Below are 21916 nucleotides of genomic sequence, written 5' to 3' on the forward strand. Positions count from 1 at the left end.
TCCAACTGTTGACATTTCCAGCTAAGTCCCAAATTCTTTTGTGAAGGCATCCTCACAATGTTGCTGACTAAAGTGCCATCTGTCTCCACAAAGGATGACACTGACAGTGCAGGGATATTGTTTTACTGCACCTCTGGACCGTGCACCAGATGTAATTAAGTACTCATTGATTACTCAGACCGCTCTCTGCTGACAATGACTTGCATGGTCAAAGAAATTCCCTAGGGGTGACAAGTGTTTAATGGGGCCCATTGATAAGCACAACTCATAGACTCTACAGTCAATTCACTCAATATTATTCAGCTTATAATGCTGACTGGGGCTCTGGTACATACCTATCCTAGTGCTGTTTCTAACAGGATAAAATAGTTAAGGCTCTGTTTTTGTTTCTTTAGGGAAATTAACCAATTTGTGCGTTACAGCCATAGTAGGGAACATTTGTGTCCCCCGTTCTTGTCCATTTTCTTAAAAACATGAGCAGTGCTAGCTGAAATGGATGTCACTTTACTGCTCTATGATAGATTGGTATTCGAAAAATATTTGGAGTATGCCATGTAGTTATTCCATTTATTCCAGCTAAATAATAGATTAGCATCATGGAACTGCAGAAACGTCTCAGTTTGTGTGACTAGCGCTGGACCTTCCAGAACTAGTATTATGTAGTGTTTGTCCTTGCCGTGGATCCCCTGCCTTTTTTAGAGTGTGATCCTTCCTCTTTGCTTTTCACCTGGCTTTTCTTCACCAGAGGTCTGCCACAGTCTTTGTTGCTGTAGCATATTTCGTGACAAACGTGTTGCTGCCGCACACAAAACTCTGGTATACTGCGATATACAGAGAGACTTATCTAGCGCTGATAGGCTTAATCAGCATTGTGTGAGCTTGATGGGCATGGGCTTGATTATGGTTGTTAATACGTAAATGTCCCGTCACCATAGCTTTAAACTGAATGACAAATGGTGAATGAGAGATTTGCTCATTTTGCACGATTAGTATTTACTAATTGAAAGCAAAGCTACTTAGAGAACATTTTGACAAGTACTTCTGTTACTTCATTAGATGTTTTAAGTAACTATTCTTTGTTTTTATTCGTCTTTCTCAGATATTCTTCTGTTTTAACATTATACTGTTTGCATTTGTTCGTCATTAGTCATTAAGAGTAAATGGTATCCACTGGCAGATGACTGTCACATTATAAATTAGAAGCAGGGTGATTAACACCTTTCTAAATGATGTTTCAATATTAGACTCTATTCAGTCTCATCCCAAAGTAATGATAATTGATAAAGAATTGCAGTATTATTCTCTGTTTTTGAGATCAAGAGAAATAAAGCATCAATAAGACTGCCAGGAGATCACTAATTAGAATAAGGAAGAAATAAAGAAAATATTTCAACTATTCACTGCTAAAGAAGTTTTTTGTTTTTTGTTTTTCTGTTAAATTTATTTTTCCTGTCTTCCAGCAATGAACAGTGTATTTAATCTGTCTGGCCGTATTGTCTCTCAGAAACTAGCTAAAGCAAAATCCACAGAGCATAGACAGAGACAGAAAGAGACAGCAAGAAAGAGATGGTTGGGAAAAGAACTAAGGTAGTACAGAAGAAAAGAAGAATAGGAGCACTAGGGGGGTGGGTGGTTTGGAGCTGGCGTAGGGAGAACGCAGTCATGCTTGTCAGAAGATATTTATATACTCCAGAGTGCCCCATGAATCAGGATAGTTGAGTTTCCATTGATTAAAGAAGAGGGAAACATTTTTACAATCAAGCCAGATGCTCAGAACGAGTGGCTTGGAGAGGCCTGAGCTTGCCTCACCTCGCCTTCCTCTCTGATGAAACAACCCAGGGGAGGCAGACCAGTGATGAAAACACATATTTTTGTTAATGGCTTATTCATTTAATCAACAGGAGCGTTAAATATTATCACACTTGTCCCCGCGCCCGTGAACATGCTTCTTGTGTACTGTGCATGTATGGTTTTATGTTTGACTTTTTGCACAGCTCACCGACCTTAGAATGCTATCTCATGTGGGCTTTCCAAAAGAAGATCCATTTGTCTGAGTGGGAGGGAGCACTCCTGACATCTGATGTATTGAGAGGCACTCCCAGTCTCTCTGTCTTTCTTACATGTCCTTGGCAGCGGAGAAGCTTCACTGCTCAAATCACTAAATGGCCTCTCCAGTTTTCCCTTTTAGCAGTTTTCTCTCCTCTGTCTTTCTTTTAAGTCAAGAGCAGAGTATGGAGATAAATTTGAGTTGTCGTGTGACTGTTCGCAAGACCATTGCTTTTGATTTATGCTATTTATTGACCATTTGTATCCATAAGATATTACTCTTTATTATTATTGTGTTTTTATCATCCTCATATCCTATCTGTGACTTTCCTCAGGCATATATTGTCAATTTTATTTCTCTGTTCATGCCATTTCATGTGATGTGTGTTGGGGGTAGTCTTATTGGCTTGAGGGAATCTTCCATCGAGGCCATTGCCTGACTCAAATGCTTCAATGCAGTGTCTTTAAAGCACCTGTAATAAATAGTTTTATATTAACACATCGATCAAATGACTCCTTAAAATTGAAAGTGGTCCCTTGTACAGACAAACCCACTTTGTGACCCAACTGTTGTTTTTTTCAGCTATAAAGAGTTTTTTTTTTTTAGCTCACTTGCATCCTCCACCACTAATAAGCCTAATTTTTAGACACAGTGGGTTGTTCAACAATTAAGTGTGGAAAAAAAACACAGTGCAGACAACGTTAGCGACTAACTGCAAAAGAATAAACATTAAGGTACAGACGAACACTGACACTAATGTCTTCTCACATCGCCTATGTCTAGGCCAAAATGTTGCACTTGAACACGCCGCAAAGACTACAGCCTGTAGCCAGCTGGTACATGCTTTCAGCATCTGTCTGAAAGGAAATAACGCTTCTGGGAACCAGGAACTGTGAGGCTCGGGAGCTAGGAAGAGATACAGACCACTGTACAGAGTCAGCACCTCCTGAGTCATGCCCATTGGTGTACAGTTTATTCATTGTAGATGAATATGTTGAGATAATAATTGTGTATTTGAATGCTCAGATTAGATGTAAAACATTGAACACTGAACTTGTTCCGCTGACACAAGATGCTGAGGCAGATTCATATCTGATGAATGTAGGCTATCAATGAAGATGAACTGCAAAATACAGTTTGCGAACACATTTGTTTGTGATTTCTGTTGCACTGTTAAAATGTGAAAATACGGTATACATTACCATTTCAACTTGCACGGTTGACGCCACTCTCACAAGAAAGCACTGAACATTACACAGTGATGCTTCAGTTGACCTTAGTTAAAGTCAAGTGAAAGATGTTAGCTGTGTGGGAACCCCCAAATATTGTGTGCTAAATAGAGTACAATATAGTATCTTGAAACTGGTCTACCATTGTGGCAAAACTCCACAAAGTCACTTGAATGCTGTAAGTAGATTGGCAAAAAAACAAGACAAAATAAAGCTAAGCTAATGTTTGTTGTCTAGTCACCATGATAAAGCTGCTTATCCGCCATTTAAATCCTAACAACAGACATGTGTTGTAGCACTACACCGTCCCCGCCCAGAATGAATGAGTCCCGTCTCTGAGTCATTTTCATCACCACCACCACTAGAGCCCTAATGTTGAAAGCCCATCGTATTAATTTAAAAGACAATAACATGCACCAGCGTATTTTACACCTTGTTTTTGCTGCTGTCCAGTCAGAAAACCAGTTGCAGGTGTAATTAGTTATTCAGTAACATGTTTCTTATTTCTGCTTTTGTTTTAATATTGGCAGACAACAGCTATCTGCATTTATCACATGGCTTCGTGCAGGCTTGACAGTGTTTTGTCATAGGAGGTGAGAAGTGATATCAGTAGCATTCCATGAAATACAGAGTGATAATCCTGTCTGACATTCAGGCCTGTTGCATATGGTCAGGTCTAATCGCTGAGTGAACACATTGGCTCAGTTGTGCCGGATAGAGATGCCAGGAAGTAGTACAAATAACCTCAGTGTTTTGTAAGTTAATTGTTGATGGCTCTGATATGAGCCATACATAGGGTACCTCATCTTCTCAAAATGTCACCAAATGCTAGCAGCAACAAGCTGTTTTGGAAATTTTGAGTAATGAAAGGATTTGATTATCAACTGTATGCACGGTGTGTCTGTGAGATTTTGAAAGGTTGAGGCGAGGAATATTCAGATACGGGATACTATAAGAAATAGTCTGCTTTGCATTGTTATTACTTAATCTCTATCAAAGGACCTGGCGTGAAACGAACTGATTTAACTTTGTTGTTGTCTTTAAATTCCAGCTCTAGGGTATTTTGTGTTCTAAATGTACTTTGGAACATCTCTATTCTTTGGCTCTGGGCCTGCCTCTAGCATCGTGATACATGTGTGTCATAAGTGAACATTACTGCGACCAGATTTCTGCATTGCACAAGTGGTGCTCGCGCACAAGGCTCCAGTGATTCATCCAGTAATTCATTTCCAAGCAATTCCTGACGCCATAAACACAGTTTCAGAGCAGACGTCTCATTTTTCATCCGAGGCAAGGCTGTAGAGTTTGGGAAAATGGCAAGGATTTGTAATGCTTTACCAGTTCATGTTATTCAAGCTGCCTGTGTTTATTCTGCTGATTTATTTAGAAAACCTGGCTCTGAGATGAGCTTCATTGATGTGCCAGGGTTTGTGTGATAACACAAATTCATGTACAGAATATACTTTATACAGTGAAGGGTGAAATACTGACAGGAGTAGAATAGACAAAGAATACATTCTGGTCTGGATCCAGGCAGCTATCTTGTAGGTCTACTGCTCAAAGTAAACAGCATTGAAATTCACTCCTTGGGGCTAAATGCATTTTTTTCATGGACATTGCAAACAGCTCTTTATTAGTGAACATTAGTGTACATAGTCGAACAAGGTCTGTTTTTTACTGATTAAAATATTATCGGTTCTAGCTTCTCAAGGCACTCAAACTCTCATTCTAAAGTATGTACCTTTCCCCAGTCACTTGACATTCATTGGCATCAAAGCGAGAGCCGTCTGGACCTGTACTCACATTGTGACAGTTAAAAATCCTTGGTTTAGGCTTTATGTGAATCAAAAGTACAACAAGGCAACGACTGCATTTTAAAAGCTAGCTTTCTCGTTGGACCGTGCAATAATTTGTTACACATTATTGACATGTCATCACATTTTTAAAATTGATGAGGAAAATGTATTGGAAATCATGTTATTTACAAATCCAGCAGACATGAAACAACATTGCCATTAATTCAGAGTTGTGTTTCTGGGCACCTGATGAATGCAAATCCGATATTCAGTGTCCTCTTAGCTCTGCTTTGCTTCTCGCCAACTCCTAAGGGAAATACTGGGTTTTTTGGCTGCTAAATGCTCCCAGTTCACCAGCTGATCGTTCATTTTGTCTGTCTGTTATATGGTCACAGGCAGGCTTATCAGAACTTTGCTTGAAAACGTGTGTTTGGAATTGAATGTGGGGACCAGGTTAATGAAGTTGCAGGCTATAAAACCTAAACAATGAGCTGTAAGACTGTACAGCTAGGGCGAACCATTAGTGATATGTATTCAGGTTTAGGTGTTGATTAAGCACAAGGTAATTCTGCAACTTTTGTAGAGTGTTTTAGACGATTATAAGAGAAGTAATCTGCAAGCAGATTCTGTCCCATTTTGCAGCTTCATGCTAAGGTGCAAAGATATCTGAAATCCTTTCTTTCTAAATGAAGTCACTCCAGATATCATCTCTGTATCATGAACTTGGCATCGTCTGGAGGCTCCTGCTGTGATGGAGAAACTCTATCCCAAAATGCTCCCTGCGCTTTTCTCCTCTGATGAATTATCTCCAAATTGATTTACCAAATTATGCCTTGTAATCTCCCATATCCGATACTATGAAAAGGGATTAAGCTGTCATAGGATGGATTTGCTTTCATGGTATATAGTAGAAATATATATATATATTTTTTTACTTTGTGGCATTGTCATATATATATGTAACTACCTACATATGTGAATTTATCTTCATTACATGATGGTTTGGGTGCAGTGCCTGACAAAATGCTTGCTGAGAAAAAAAAAAAAAAACTCCTCTATTTCCTGCCAAGCCTTTTGTACGCTGTTCAGCACTGCATTGTCCTGCATTTTTCTTGTTTTACTTTCTGTTCTTTCTTACAGTAGCAGCACTAAGTGTGATTTCCGAGGCAGAAATGCTTTACCACGATGAGAAAGATCGCTTAAAAATGGGATTTGGAGACATCCTCCTTCCTGATTGGCTCAACTCCTGGATTGACTCTTGCCACTTTACCTTTCATCCTGTTAAATATGGACCAATCTGATTAGCACACACAGCGCTGGTCGGGTCAGGCAAATAAATACAGAAAAAAAACACTGGCAAAGTAAATTACCTTAAAGTACTTACCAGGATTCTGGACATTACAGATGGAAATCAAGTGTTTTAAGTCGGAGCAGTGGTCCCTCCACAGAACAAGTACAGGCAACTTCAGGTCAAGATCCATTTAATGCTCTTCTGGATTAACTGGGTTGTACTTCATTTGAGACACTGCAAATCACAACAATTTGTTTCATTTTCAGTGGCAAGGCATAAGCCCTGGAAAGAAAAATCAGGTTTGGTATACAGACGCACTTTCCTTTTGTCAGATTTTCCTGCATCTTCAATGAACAGGCTTCTCTGTTTTTTTGATTTTTGTTCTTGCTGACCTATTGGTTATTGGCAAGTGATTTCTTGCCTCCCTTGTTTCCCTTCTTTTCTTGCATCGGCTCCCTGTGTTCCTGAACTCATTACAGAGCAATCAGCCCCAGGCGTTGAAGTGTGCACCCAGAGGGAGCAATAACTGTAAATAAACACTACTGCAGGCTCTCCGATAACATGTTACCAAGATGATAACAGCCCTTCTTAGCAGGCCTGTTGACCTTCTCCTTGCCTTAGGCTTGCGAAGAACTCCTCAGCTCTCTGCTCTTTTATCTCAAAAACTCCTCCACCACTAGAGCCGCTACTGAGGAATAGAGGAAAGGAAGCTGGGAGTTACACCAAGAGAAGAGAGGAAATGGAGAGGGCTTGGAGAAGAATGCACAAAACAAAACGGAACAACAAAGAGCTGACCTGGGCAGTTGTCCTTCTGCCATTGCCGCCACCTCCTCTGTCTGTCCTCAGTCTTTGTAGGGCTCAACATAATTAGCTTGTTAAAAGATAGCATGAAATTGGAACACACATGCATTTACTCAGTGGACATCAACATGCAGTACACACCAAAAGAAAAAGATAAAGAGAGAGAAGGGGGGGAGTTACAGACAGATGGGCAGACAGAAAGAAAGTGACACAGAGGATGAGTCTCAGAAATGGCAGAGCTCACGTTCTGATAAAAACATCATTCAACTAGCTAACCCACCGTTTTAGGCTTGAGAAACAGATGAAAGTGAAGATTGCAATTGCTCATGGTTCACTTCCCAATACTAATGCAGAGTGTCTGACAGTAGCATGTCCAGAGCTGTGGGGCTGAAGCACTGTCTGGATGAGATTGATAATACAATTAAGCCAGTCCCACTATGAATGCATCACTATGACCCATTACTACACCAACCGCTTCAGATGGAGCATACGAGTCTGGCTGCAGGGCCTTTTGGAAAGGGAAAAAATACAATTATAAAAGGCTAGCTGGAAAATGTGTTCTCTTTAGAATGTGCAGGCAGGCCTGTACATCATCAGATATGTGTGGGCTGCCTGCATATCTCACTGCTGTCCTCGGGCCCAGCTTTCTTCATCTATATTGAAACGAGGAGCTCACTGGAGCATAGATGGACTCATAACAATATGATTTTTTTCCAGTTATTGTCCCTTCTTATTGTCTGCTCTTATCCCGGTTTTGTTGTATATTCAGATTATTTTCACAACAATTTCCACATAATGTTTACAAGCACACATAAGCACACGTGTGTGAGTGTGTGGCTGGCTTTAGAAGACGTCCATCAAGATTCATATATTAAATTTAAATGAAAATAGTTTTTATACTCGGTTCAGTATTGACTGCAGCATTGTGGACAACAGAATATCTAGTCAGTGCTGTCATTATTTGCCGAGGGATGCATCTAAAGCACAGTATTTGCCTTATTACATAGTGAAAATGTAATTTTGTGGTACTTCTTGTCTTTGAATGAAATTAATATTTGTTTATCTAGGAGTATAAAGTATATAACCTAGGTGCATTGTGTCAGCTTTACAGTGGTCATAGCCCGTTTTCAGCCTTGGTAACTTTGTGGTAATACACCATAAAAACTTAAATATTAACTCATAATTTTAGAAAATAAACAACAATAACTAGGACTCACAGAGATGAGACAAACATCTGCCAACACAATAGTCAAGCTATATGAAAAGCCACTGACTTTATATATTTCTGAACAGTATCAACCATGTGTGTAAGCGTACATAGGGATTGGAGCATATGAATAGAGTTCAGTATAAGTTAATACTTAATTATAGTTCACCTCCAGGAAAAGAATTGTAAACGAACTTTTCACGACTATCATTAACTGCAGCTATGCTAGTAAACTAGTTCATTCGGTGGGTTGCCAGGTTCTGGTGGCACACAGTCAAAACTGTGTGCAGTGTGTGGATTGTGTGTGCTTCACAGACGATCTGGCAACTTGGGTAACTTACAGATCTTTGGGTAAAGATTATACATAATGAAGTTTGAAGGCCGTGCCAACACAACAGGAGGGTGCTGGGAGATGGCCTTTGAATATGGGAGTAACACTGGAGAAACCTGGAAGAAAATGGAAGGGTTGATAGGTGCGACTTTTGGTAAACTATATTTACCTGAGTGATACATTATTATGACATAAAGAGTGAATTTGTATTGAAGGTATTTTTGGATTAATACTAGTAATGAATGAGTACTCTGTTTTTAACATCTGTGCGTCGCCACAACAATAATTCTGTGTTCACAGAAATCTTGTTACCTTTTTTATCCTCAACAGCTCTTAACATTGCCTTGTCGAAGGACTTTTGATCTGTTGCTTCCTGTGCAAGCAAGAAAAGCTTCCTTGATATTCACAGTACAGACATGAGATTTGTTCAAATCACACTCTCAGCAAGAAGCACACGTTCAGGAAGTATTCTCCAAAGGTTTTCACTGGGTCTTTAATGTTTTAAAAGGAAATGTAGACTGCAGTTTATTATACCTGTTTGGTAGTTAGATTGTGGAAACTTTGAGGTGACCTCTTTAATCTTGCCTGCAGATGAAGTGATAAGGCATCAGGGGAGAAGACATGCTTTGAGAAGTCATGAGGCGGGAGATTGATGTTGCCTCGGTGACAACTTGCCTTTTGAGAGAGAGAGAGAGAGAGAGCGAGAGAGAGAGAGAGAGAGAGAGAGAGTAAAACCAGACGTTTAGCTGCAGGTCTAAACTGAACCCCCTTGACTGTGGCTGTCGCTGCTGCTGGCTGGAATCAATTCTATCTTTATCAGTCCCCCTCTTCTGTGTCCAGGAATCCTCCTCACACCGCAGAGCAGCCGGGGGGAAAACTGATGTGTTTTCCAATAATGAAATAGAACACAGAAAAAAATAAGTTTAAGAAGGTGCCTGGCTGGTGTCCCTCAGCAGTACAGACCTCTTTTAATCTATAGTCTGGTTTTTAAACACAGTTGTGGCTTTGTCTGTGGGAGTGAGACGATATCGAATGAATTGAGTATTATTGGAGTATTTAGGTTTGTAAATTTGACCTTGTTAATTTTGGTGTAGCTAAACTAATGCTGCATGCTGTAGTCATAAATATACCAAATGTGTTTATATTGTGGAGAATTCGTGTGATTAAACGTTAGGACAAGACAGCCTACACGTCTGTTAAGTAGGAAGCACCGTAACCACGCAGTCTATTTCATTTTGAAACAACTGCCTATTACTATTCTAATGGATGGCTGCGAGTGAGTTCCACCGTGGGCCTGAGGCGGGCAGGCCTGCTGCTGCTGTACGGTGATCCATCTGCATGGCAGAAACCATCCATCCAGTGGATAGCTACAGGCTGCAGACCGGCCCATTGTGTGGGCTGAGCACTGTGACTGCTCCCTCTTGTACCTCCGTAATGGGATTACATTAGCCAGGTTCTTCTGCTCCCTCTCCAGTGCTCTCTTTTGCTCTCATACAGTCACACTGCAGCGTACACACACATACTCTGGGAGCCCATGTGTGAATGACTGACTGTCCACTCGGCCAACTCATGTTTGCACCCTGTTTACTTGCCTATGGCCCTGTGTAATGATGCAGGTTTCATACCCATTTTACTTTTGTTTTCAGCAGCAACATAGAGTTAGGTCATTTCCATCACCTATCAGAATATATTTCATATTTTGCTCTTTTTCTCATTTGTTTTCCTGGGCGTGTGAGGGAGACAGAAGGGGAAGGGAATCCGAGAACGCCAGGAAAATATAGAGAAAGACAGAGGCTTTTGTTCAGGGTTTTCCTCAAGGAGAGGCTGTCATGTGTAAAATCTTCTGCAGAACCACCAATTGTGTTTTGTTGGGCTGCACCAGCAGGACTAAGCTGTTTGTTGAAAACCAATTTGTTAATGTTTAAACGCTGCACTAGTTTTCCCTCAAGGACAAAGATTGATATTCAACATAACCTGCCAAGACAGCACTGAAGAAGAATATGGAGTGAGATGATACTCAAGAGGAATTATGCAAGAGATCTGGAGGACTAGAAATGGTGTCTTTTGCCCTCTTTCTCATCTTCTCTCAGTTTGTAGTTCATTAGCTTCTCTTGCGCCATGCAGTCTGTCTGCTCCATAAAGAACCTAACTATAATTCTTGACAAATCTGCCGTACTGTGAATTTCTTTTGAACATCAAACAGACTCAACATAACTTATCTCAGTTTTATGTAGTGTATCTTTTAATGCTTTCTGTGGGCATTTTAGAAAAATCTGCTTGCTGTTAATGTTAGTTAAATACTAAATGATGTGGGATTGATTAAAAGGGTCAGACTAACAGCTCACCAAAGCGTTTGAATCTGGAGGTAGCCACCATAAAATTAAAACCGGGATCAATGGCGTGTCATATCCCTGCTGCTCTGTGGGCTGAACATGTAATTCTAACCTTGAGGCTGCAGCCATCTCTCACGTCAGGCCTTGCAGCATCAGGCTCAATAACCCAGCCGCCCATGGCTACTGTCTATTGCTAACCACGGCATTCACAAGCAAGAGCAGGCTGGTATTAGCTTGGGCTCTATCCTTTATCTCTTCAGCAAAAAGTTTGGCCAGATGTGCGAATACATGTTTGCTTTCTGATGGGCTCAGAGGCACATCTCATGTTACGTCTTCATCTCATCTGAACATCACTTTCTAGGTCTTTTTACTCAGGTGCAACATGTATGTGCCAGCTGGCTGTTGGGCGTAGTCTTTGTAGTTTCAAGTGCACCATTTTGGCCGGGACACACGCGACAAGAGGTGATGTCACAGTTTTCCTCTGCTGCCGCCACTTTCTTGCTGTCAGTTCAGTGTGTCCCTACATTAAGGCGAAAGACAAACATAATAAGTTCTTAGACAATCAATTCATTGTTTTCACATAGCCTGCAGCGTATTTGTTTCCTTGTTGGAATTATTGTGATGTCCCTTGCAAGAAATTATACAAGGACCCATGATTTTTGATGGAATGCAGTAAAAATAAACCAAGTTATATTCAAGGTTTCATGCACTTAGAAAGTAGTAGATTACTGTAGATTTATTTGTTCCTGTGTATTGTTTCTTTGTATTTTTATCTGCCCGCAAGTAAAAATGATTAGTTTCATTTTCAGTTGACTATTTCCATTGATTTCTGATAATGGTTTAAAACCATTTACTGTCTTCAGGCCTTAAAAATAATTGCCCCCAAATAAATAATTAAAGTGCCCTAAGAGAATGGTTATGCTTTCATAACTGAATAACATTATTAAGACTCTGATAGCAGGAACGACCTTTGGTGGCTATTATCCAGTCGCTCTAATAGGCGATGTCGGCTCTGTGAATAGCTGTGATGTTGGTACGGGAGATGATCGATTCAGTGTCACATCTGTGGGGAACAGGTGCTGCTCTAGCGTCTATCTCTTGTCTTTGTCAGCGCTTGCTAGTTGCAGCTGCGTCTGGTTCAATCCTCTGCCTGCTCTTGGCTTTATCTGCTTTCAATGGCTTGAGATTGCCTCGCCTAAACACTAGCCCATGCACGCCTCAATGCTCAGCAGCAAGCTGACCGCTGTACAAAAAAACTATGGCTGGGCAGGAATGCAATGATCATTTTTATTAGAACTTTTTCTTTGTAATAATATCAAATAAAAAATAGTTTGAAGATATTGCAGTTCAGTGTTGCCATGGCTGAATGGACGATGAGGTCAAATTATATTGAAAAAAAAAAGTTTGTCTTTGGGTCAAGCATGGGTTTAACATACTTTTGAATCACCTTGATATAAAAATAATAAATAATAAAAAGATAATGTGATAGTGAGAGTTATCAGACATATTCATTTTGTCAAACTTAGTGCTTAAACACGAGGTAAGCAGTCAATTACAGGAATTAGATTTCAAGATCAAGAGATTTTTGTAATCTCTCGATTGTCTTGCTGGCTAAAAAGGCAGTTAATGTAATCTTTGTCAGCGCATGTAAGCTGGACATATGCATATACGCATCTTTAATGCAGCAAAAGTCCAGATGAATAAGTAGACGAAGCACTGTATTTCAGCTTTGCACAGTCACTTCCTAATCAGTTAGAGTACTAGTCTGCAAAGGGGGTATTTTTTTCCTGGCACTGGTGTGCTGGAATGAAATGCCACTCACCATTAGTGGAAGCTGTTGGTGGAAAGGCTTTAAATGTAAATACAGATCATTGTCACACAATAACACCTTGCAATTAGTTTCTTACTGCGTGCGTGTCTGTTGTATATTGTGTTGTAGATTAAAGTGTAACTATAACATTTCAATCTATATTACTGCTGTAACTGTCGGAGCACCTGGTAGTTTTCTGCATTCCTGCATATAGTGATAGAACTTCTGTGGATAGTTTCGGTGGACTAGAGCAAAGGGGGTGTGTGTCTGTGTGTGTGTGTTGCAAGCTGACTTGTGGATTAGCTGTCCGATGGCAGAAGGAGAGGGATATGCTTTGACAGTGTGGTAGTTAGCCCATCTGTCTATAATCAGCTGCAAGTCTGTGTGTATGCATGCTGCCGCTATGGTACTTCCTGCCACCAGGTGGTCAACGGTACCCTGATGTCTCCTGGTGTAGTGTGGCGAATGAGGTTCATCCTTGTGGTCTGCCTAGTTTGCCAGCAAACTTGACTCTTTAAACAGCTGCTGGTCTTTTACAGCGTTTCGGTTCACCATTTAAAGTGGCTCAGTTGACTTGTCTCATGTACTGGGTTAAGCCCAGGAATCAGTTCATATAAGCTGTCATGTAGTTCCTTTTCCCTTGCAGCTTCAATGAGGGCGCTAACAAGAGTTTTCTCTACGTGTGTGTCCATGTATGAATTAGAAGACAGAGGCAAGGAGTATATTTAGAAGGCTTGTCATGTAATCATCTACCTCCAAGCCGTCTCATAGACAGCTATGAGAATTGGAAGCTGGGAAAACGTTCCCAATGGATTAATTATACCTCCACTGATCATTGGGATTTTTTTGTGCCAATAGTATACAGTATGTCATATATGGATGGATGGAAACGCCTGTCTGCTGGTCTTTCTGCTTCCCTTACTACTCTCTTTGGGCATTGTATTGGTTCAAAAGATTTACTAATGTAGACAGCTGTGCAGATGCAGTACATGTAGTAATAAACCACACAGGGAAGCACTGTAACAGTGATGCACTGTAAACGCTTGACTCTAACATATTGATTTAACACGTCTTTGAAAGCAGGTCCTCAGTTCAAAGTAGGCCACATTACAGTATTATTTTGTCTTGTGATTGCCATAGCAGTCTGTAACATTTCCAATCCATTGACTCAGACGTTTTATGAATACAGAGGAAATGAACCACCTTGATCCTGTGTCATGGAAGTTCTACAACACGCTAATCTAAGCTGCTTCACCTTCTCTACAGGGAACCTGGGCCGTGTTGACTACATCAGTGAGTTTGAGTTTGACCTCTTCATCCGGCCTGACACCTGCAACCCCCGCTTCAGAGTCTGGTTCAACTTCACCGTGGAGAATGTCCGGGAGACACAGGTCAGCACGCTGTGGTCATATATAGTGTTACTAGTCGTCATATGTTAACATAACACAACATGACAAACAATTCACTATACAATATTCAGAAATTTACCTTGTAAAAAACAGTACATTTGAGATTTTACACCTTCAGTCATTTTGCGTCATCACTGGCAGGTTTACAGTCACATGACTTAAATTTTATAGTAAAGTGTACGTCATTATAAATACCAGTTCTTACTCTAATATTACAGATATTTTATCAAAAATATGCATATGAGCTCCCATGACAAGCTCGGTCCTCAAATTCATGGTTACCAAGGTAACAACAATTAACAACTCACAGCCCTGCTGCTACTTCAGCTAAAAACGCAACATATTTTGGTTCTGTGAAACACAGTAAGACTGTCCTCCCAGCCCTTGACAGATAATAAGGGTTTTTTTTTTTTGTTTAGTTTAGTTTTTTTATTATATTTTCCTTGCCTCTTCCTCTTGGGCTGTTTGTAGCCCATTTCTCCTTTTTGGAGTTCAGCATGTTAGCTTTAGCCAGATTTCTCTCTATCTTCTTCAAATGAATATTCTTCTTGCCCCTTTATACAGCATTCCTTGCCATCCTTTGCCTTGACCTTGCCATTCACACAAGCATGAACATCTCCTGTTGCTTGTTGTTTGGGATATTGTTGTGTAGATTTATTTGTTTTTTTCATCTACAGAGTCGAGGCCAATTTTTTTTTTTTCCTCAGTATAGTTGCAGTCTGTGCACATAACACAACCAAAGTTGCCTCTCTCCAAATCTGATTCTACCACTGGCACGTTCAGAGCCTGTTGACTGACAGAGGTTGTCACATGCCACAGAGATAGACTGCGTGTGGGCACAGTGAATGGTGGCTTGAACTATCTTTTAAATATAACACTGGAGAATATTGAGAAAAAGGTAAAACTGATAATATTGCCATTTACTAAAAGTTGGACTGTTGCTGTGTTATTTGTGCAGGCTTATAAAAATTAAGAGTTAAAGTAAAGAAAGATAGATGAAAGAGATTAGCAAGATGAGGGTGAGAAAAAAAAGCAAATAGAATGAGACAGAGAAAAAAGAAAAAGGAAAAACTAAAAGAAAAAAAAACCCCAGTGAGGATGAATCCACAGCGCGCTGTTGCTGCTGTCTTCCTGTAGAGTGTCCAGCCCAGCCTATCTGAGGCTATCAGGCCTATCAGCCCATCTCCCTGCAGTGCTGTAGTCAGCACTAATCACATTTTATGGCACTGAGATGAATGGGAGGCCTCGGCTTGGAGCCGGATCGATCCCAGGGCCAGATAGACCAGCACCAGCAGCCTGCAGTCTGGGCCAACAGGATATTTGCTGTTGTGGCAAAATGGCAGAAAGAGTGTGAGGGAGACAGAAAGAAGGTGAGGAGGGAGGAGAATCCAGCACAATAATGACAAAAGATATATAAGTGTCATATATGTGAAGATACTGTGTATACAGTGGTATTTACAAGAGCAAGCCCACACCAGGTAAATCACTATTGCCTTTGCAGTTCCATGCTCTCTCTGTATAGGCCCTCTAACAAGCTTTTTTTTCAAAGAAAACTGTTTCTTATCTGTCCAATTTCCTTCTTCAAAAGACTCTTGTGTGAATTTAATCTACTTCAGTAGAAGCTGTTGTGGTTAAGTGCTGCCTCTGCATTTTGCCAAGGTGTGTGTGTGTGTATACAGGCACCGATTAGATTGTGACTATGTGCCTACAGTGATCAGAATTCACATAAATCTTTAGTTTACATCTTAATAGTTGTAATATTCATGTGATATGAAACAAAAATAAAGCAGAGAAATTAAATAGACAGAGAATAATAGCATGAGTAAATAAACTAAATGTAACCACAGTATGGGGGGTGGGGGCTGTGCTATAGAGATATCAGTGGGTTCCAGGAAAGAACTGGGCTGTTGGAGTGTTTCATCCAGCTAAGCCTTGCTAACTCTCAGCCAGAGCCAAGGGAATGGGGAACAGTAAAAGCCCGTGATATTGGAAGTGAGATGGGCATTTTGAAGGAATGTAAGCTGGTGAAACAGATTTGGTCTGCCTCAATCAGCTTAGCAGCTTTGTGGAAATTGGCTTCACCGTAGCACCGGTTATGATGGATGGCTAGATGGATGAAGGTCCTTTCTTCCTGTTCTTTGTTTATCAAACCACTCACTTACCTTAAAAAATTCTGGTTATGTTGGTTGCAATGACTGGGGCCATGTGGCCAGCATTTTTTCTGTAGCAGAAAAATAATTGTGGTGAGTATTAATGGTGAATTTTGACTTGAGCGCAGGGAGACAAACATCTGCTGGCACAGCGCAATTTTATGTTCCTTTTTATGCAGCCATCCACAGCGTCTGTATTTCTGGCACAAAAGTTTGATAACTTACTTCAGGCATTACACATGATGCTGCAAAAGTTCTGCACTTCAGAACTTTATGAAATGTTTTGACTTCACCAATTATATGACTTTTAATTACTACTTTTAATTTGAAAGGAGGGACATAGGAAACCGAAATACGTGGTTAGACCTAGTTGAGGTGAGAATGAGAGTCGAATACTACAAAAATACAGGAAATGTTCTTTTAACTATTTAAGTTAATTAGACTTTACAGTTTAAATATTCCCGATGTTCTCCTTCTATTAATGTTCATGGCCAACTAATTACTTCACATCTCTCTGTGTACAGCAAACTTGTCCCTGTTGAAAAAAATGACCACAACCTTTAATTAAATTCACATTATTTGAAGACAAACGTAGTTGAAACAGACCAGTTCTGTCATATGTGTTTTACATGGAAGCATTTTAAGCCACAAGCATGAGGAGATGGGAATGGTGATTTAGTGCAAATGTTCATGTTCCCCTCAGGATGACCAAATATGTGGAAAACAGCATTCCCATCCTAGTGTTAGTGCTCCATGCTAAACTAAACACTGCTAATCATCTGCAAGAGCAAAAACATATTTGAACGCCGTCTTGAGCTGATGGTTACAGTGGTCTGATATACAGTATAGAGTGATATGTCCTGTCTCATTTACACTGGGCAAAATTCTGTAACAAGGGAGCTTTGGAAAAAAAGATTTGCTTTCTGTGTCCAAACTGAGTGGATTTCAGCTTGACATGTAAGTCCCTGCTACTACTATTCCATTCCAGCCTCTGCCTAGGTTATGATCAGAAACCAGTGGGTGAGTTGATATGACACCCTGTTGAGTAAGTTGATATGCCTTTCCATTCTGCTGTAGGGGTGTGCTTGATGTCAGGTTCCGTGAAGGGCACGGCTGTGAGCTATTATCATAGGAGCCTTCAGGGAGCCATTCATAGAAGACAGGCAGTAAAACCTTGCACCAAGCGCCTTCAACTGCTCCAACTGCTGCAGGGGTGATTTGTAAGCCTCACTTGTCCAGGGAAAGCACAGTGTAGGGCAGTTACTCTCCATAATCAGGAAAGAGGACGAATAGAAGAAGAATAGGCCATGTGTTACAAAGAATCCCTAAAGAGCTGTCATCGTTTTAGTTTTTCAGCCGATACTCATCTATTTGAATTAGTGATGTTATGCAATTTGTCATGGGGGGTATAAACATTAAATAGGATGTTAAAACTATCAAAGAACAAATATGCATCCTATCTTGGTGACCCTAATCACCCAGTCTTACTTTTCACCGAAAGTGCAGTAATATAGATACCACTTGTCGTAATCCATAACTGGATTTAAAAGGTCTTCAAACATCCTCAACAATGTGTCATTTTCTAAATGTGTAATTTACTTATCAGTTTGAAGTTACATAAAAATAATTAAAAGTAGAGGAGAATGAATGAGAGATAGAGAAGGACAGAGAGAGAGGGAGGCAGTAGTGCAAGAGCATTGTAGTGAATGTGACGTACATTGATTGTTTTGCCCATGCAGAGAAGACAGAAGCAGGAAGAGAAGTAAGACTGGTGTTTCTACCAGAAATAACTTGTTCATGTAAGCAATACAATTCCCCCTGTTCTAAATAGAGCATGCTGGTTTCGGTTCTGGGAAGCCAGCTGCTGGTTGTGGTGTGTAACATCAATGTCAGCCTCTATAATAAAGGTTCTTCCTGCACCGTCAGCTCTGGACAGTGTTCTGGTTTAGAAGGCCTGTCTGCCATTTCTGTGCAGATCAACACATCGCACTTCACCCTAACTCCTCCCTGTCTTCTTAGGTTGGCAGAGGTGTTTAGGGACACTCAAACCACCCCTTTCTGTTATACATCTGTCTCATCCATCCTCCCCTCTATGCCGCTTGCATCTTCCGACCGTCTGAGCCACCCGACATTTGAGTTGTGATGTCCTAACACAGTGACAGACGAACAAGAGGACAGACAGGTCTCCTGTGAGCACCATTGGATGAACATGTGCTAATCATTGCTGGCGTACCGTGGCCAGGAGCATGCACTGCAGACAGCTGCTTGGCAGCAGCTACTTGTGGCAGAACCACATTGGGCTTGTTGGATACACCGCTCTAGGACTAGAATTGTTGACACAGACACTTACTGTACATTGTTGTCAATTGGTCTGCTTGTCTTCTATTTCGCATTGCGCTTTCTTTCCTCTGTGCCTCTGCAACATATGGCACACGGTATATGCGCATGTATCTTCTGCTTGTGGACTTCTTCTTCTTTGGAAATTAATTTTTAAGCTTCTCCTTCATGCAGTCTCCAACGGAGAGACATTGGTTTTCTATGTGACTCTGCCAAAGGGATTATTTCACTTCAAACACAGCACATAGGCACAGAAAGTTTAGGATCCTAGTTTCAGACCCCAGGAGGAAGTTGTGAAAAGACTTGTGTGGGTTTGAAAGACATGTAAGACATCAAACAACTGTGTCAGGGTGTAGGCTAAGTGACCTTGTTCTGTTAAGGCATGCTACCTTATTGTCAAAGCTGATGCTCCCCAGATCACCTCATAATGACACGGACAAAAGGATCTGACAACAGCACAAAATGAATTTTCAAACTGTCTCCCTGATAGCAAAATGAGTTTTCCCTGGGTTATCTTCGCTAACGCAAGGTTCCTTATCAAAATTCAACCTTATTTTTAGCTTGATTCTCTTTAAAAGGGAGGTACAAAGCTTAAGGGCATGTTTTGAAATAAAGCAGAGACACTTTTTATTAGGCGTTCAGATTCCCTTTATTCAAACAGCGGAGACACATGCATAGCTCTTAGCTCAGTTTCCAAAGACTTAAAAAGGGCTTAAAAACAATGCATTACTGACTACATATGTCTAAATCTCCAGTTTTATCTGTCACAATGTTATCATACAGCACTCTTTGAAAAAACACAATGTGATATGTAGAAACATATCTTCCTAAAGCTCACCTTTTGTTTGAGTGTGCCTTTTAGTTTGTGACATTTTAGCTTGCATAGGATCATCCGTAAGTGGATTTGTGTGTACCAATCAGGACAGTCATCAGCAGCCATCATCAAATGCATCCATTCGGAGCCCAGCAGTATGGCGTAGTGAGACGCTGCCAAAGAAGACTCAGTTTTGGGAATCCAGTCATAAACTGCAAAGAGCAGTGAAGTGCTCTAAAAATGTCTTGGGGTACAAACGGAAGCAGGTCAGGATTAGAAAAAAATCAGATGGGAAAGTGTGGTCTAGTGCAGATTGCATTGTTAACTTTTTTTGATTAGTAAAGTTGAATCAGATTGTGTGGAAATGTAATCAATCTTAAAACCGCAGTCCTGTGTAAAATTGCAATCCGTCACCAGACAGGCAGCGACACTGCGGTGTGACTCACCAAAATACTGAACAAATGCAAGACACGGATAAAAAAAACCTGCACAATTTCCTTATGGCATTTACCTGAATTAACACACAATCACGATGCTGTAAATTAGATCAGAAAAAGTACCTGGTTCCTTTAGGAATACAGATTCACAAATACAAATCTGCAAATCCGACAAGCCACCAATCCATGCACGCTAAAATAGAGGCTGATACCTTTCACTTTAGAATGCTTTGTGCCTTTTGATAGGTTTGACTGGTGGCAGGGGGTCAGCAGGCCTTTGCAGTGCATGAATAGAGAGAACACGGCTGCACGGCACAGCGTGGACCAAAAAGAAATCAGGGGAGTGAGGTGCTGAAAACTGCTCTTTTGGAAGAGCTGTGGCTCTTTAGAAAGATAACGCCGTTAGTGTGTGGACAGTTTATTCAGCTTTTTTAAAACTTGTACTGTTGTTACTGTTTTCCATTTTCTTTCTTTCTTTCTTTTTTAATTTGCCACTCAATTTAATGTTAATGACGTTTTATGCTCGTCATTAAAAATAATTTAAAACATGTTGCAGTGTACTACAAATAGTTTTTATTTGAATATCAACCCATCGTCTCTTTATATAATCAAAGATTAAGGATAAACAGCTAACGTTGAGAAAAGTGCAAGTAAGCTAGGAGTTAGAAAGAAAGTGGTGAGGAGGGGAGACGGGAGAGGAATACTGCTGTGGTTTCAGCAGGAGGCATTTTATGGTGGCTCGGTAAGGGCCTTGTGGAGGTGCTGTGCATCTGCATGAAATGATGAGCCTGGTGTCAGGACATGGATCATCCTTTTACACCGAGTAATGAATACAGATTGCACACCGGATAGTGAGGCTCTGCAATCTGCTGCACCACAAATGAAACAACTGCCGTTCTAATCAAATAGTCTTTTCATGCCAGCGCAGCCCTCAACTTGGGCTAAATTCAATTCTAGATTCACAGATTTGTGGGTTGGGGGTTGGGGAGGCACGCGGAGGCAAGGGGGAGTTATAAATGTTGTAATTAGTGTATTGTTTAATGCGTATGTGTGTAGACGGGTGTGATGCGTGCGTATGCTGAGACGGTGGTGGGGGGTTGGGGGGTCCCTGGCATCATGTTGTCGTTAACCACTTGGTTATTTTAGATAGCAGTCGGAGGAATGGGTCCAATCACAGCAAACGTGCACACACAAACACACGCTTGTGCACGAATGCACACATTTAGCTAATTATGCCAACCAGCGGCTTGGGAGAACACGTTCTCTGTATTCTGTATTTAGGGAACAGCGAGGAGCTTTGAAGGAGAGCTGCAGTGCCTCTTTGATGCTGCATTTGTTTTTTGTTTGTGTGGTTTAATAATTTAATCAAGCCAAACGTCCTCCTTCTCTCTGTAACTGTCTGTTGGTGGAGGCTAATTACTCTGCAGATTGTTCTCCTGGTGCTAGAGAGGAGAGTTTAGATCCAGAGGGGGGAGGGGGTGCTGATGGCTGTAATTTAACAGTGTGCTGATGGGCTAAGCTGTCTGTTGACTGCTGTTTTATTATTTAGGGAGGCTGCTGACGAGATACTATCCTAATATTCACCATCTGATAACAATGCCTATCTATCTATCTATCAAAGGTCATGTTTATTTATCTATAACATTATGTTCTAGTTAAGTTCATGGGGAAAAAACTAATACTTAGTGAGATTGGATATGAATAACAGCTGTGTCCATACAAATATACCATTGTCTGGGGAAAGCTAAAATGTTTCCAAACTCTTTACAGAAGATTTGTTTCTTTTAAGTTGTCTTTTTGCAAAAGATCCACACACTTAAATAGATTAATTTGCCAGTCCATGAGGTACACTGGTGAAAATTAATGCATTCTCATTAAACAGTCATGCACGAAATCTTAGCCTCTTGATGGTTATGGTATTTAG

At 40.7% G+C, this 21916-nt stretch overlaps 1 protein-coding gene across 1 annotated transcript in view; it reads left to right on the forward strand.

Moving 5' to 3' along the window:
* The window catches only part of agbl4 (AGBL carboxypeptidase 4), a 256733-nt gene that overhangs the window by 6972 nt on the left and 227845 nt on the right, over positions 1–21916 (forward strand). The window contains exon 3 of the mRNA XM_084549003.1: positions 14112–14236. Within this exon, the coding sequence (XP_084405129.1) occupies positions 14112–14236 (125 nt within the window). The remainder of the gene's footprint in view (positions 1–14111; positions 14237–21916) is intronic.

The sequence above is a fragment of the Chelon labrosus genome (assembly GCF_963514085.1).
Source record: "Chelon labrosus genome assembly, chromosome: 7".
Lineage (NCBI taxonomy): Eukaryota > Metazoa > Chordata > Actinopteri > Mugiliformes > Mugilidae > Chelon > Chelon labrosus.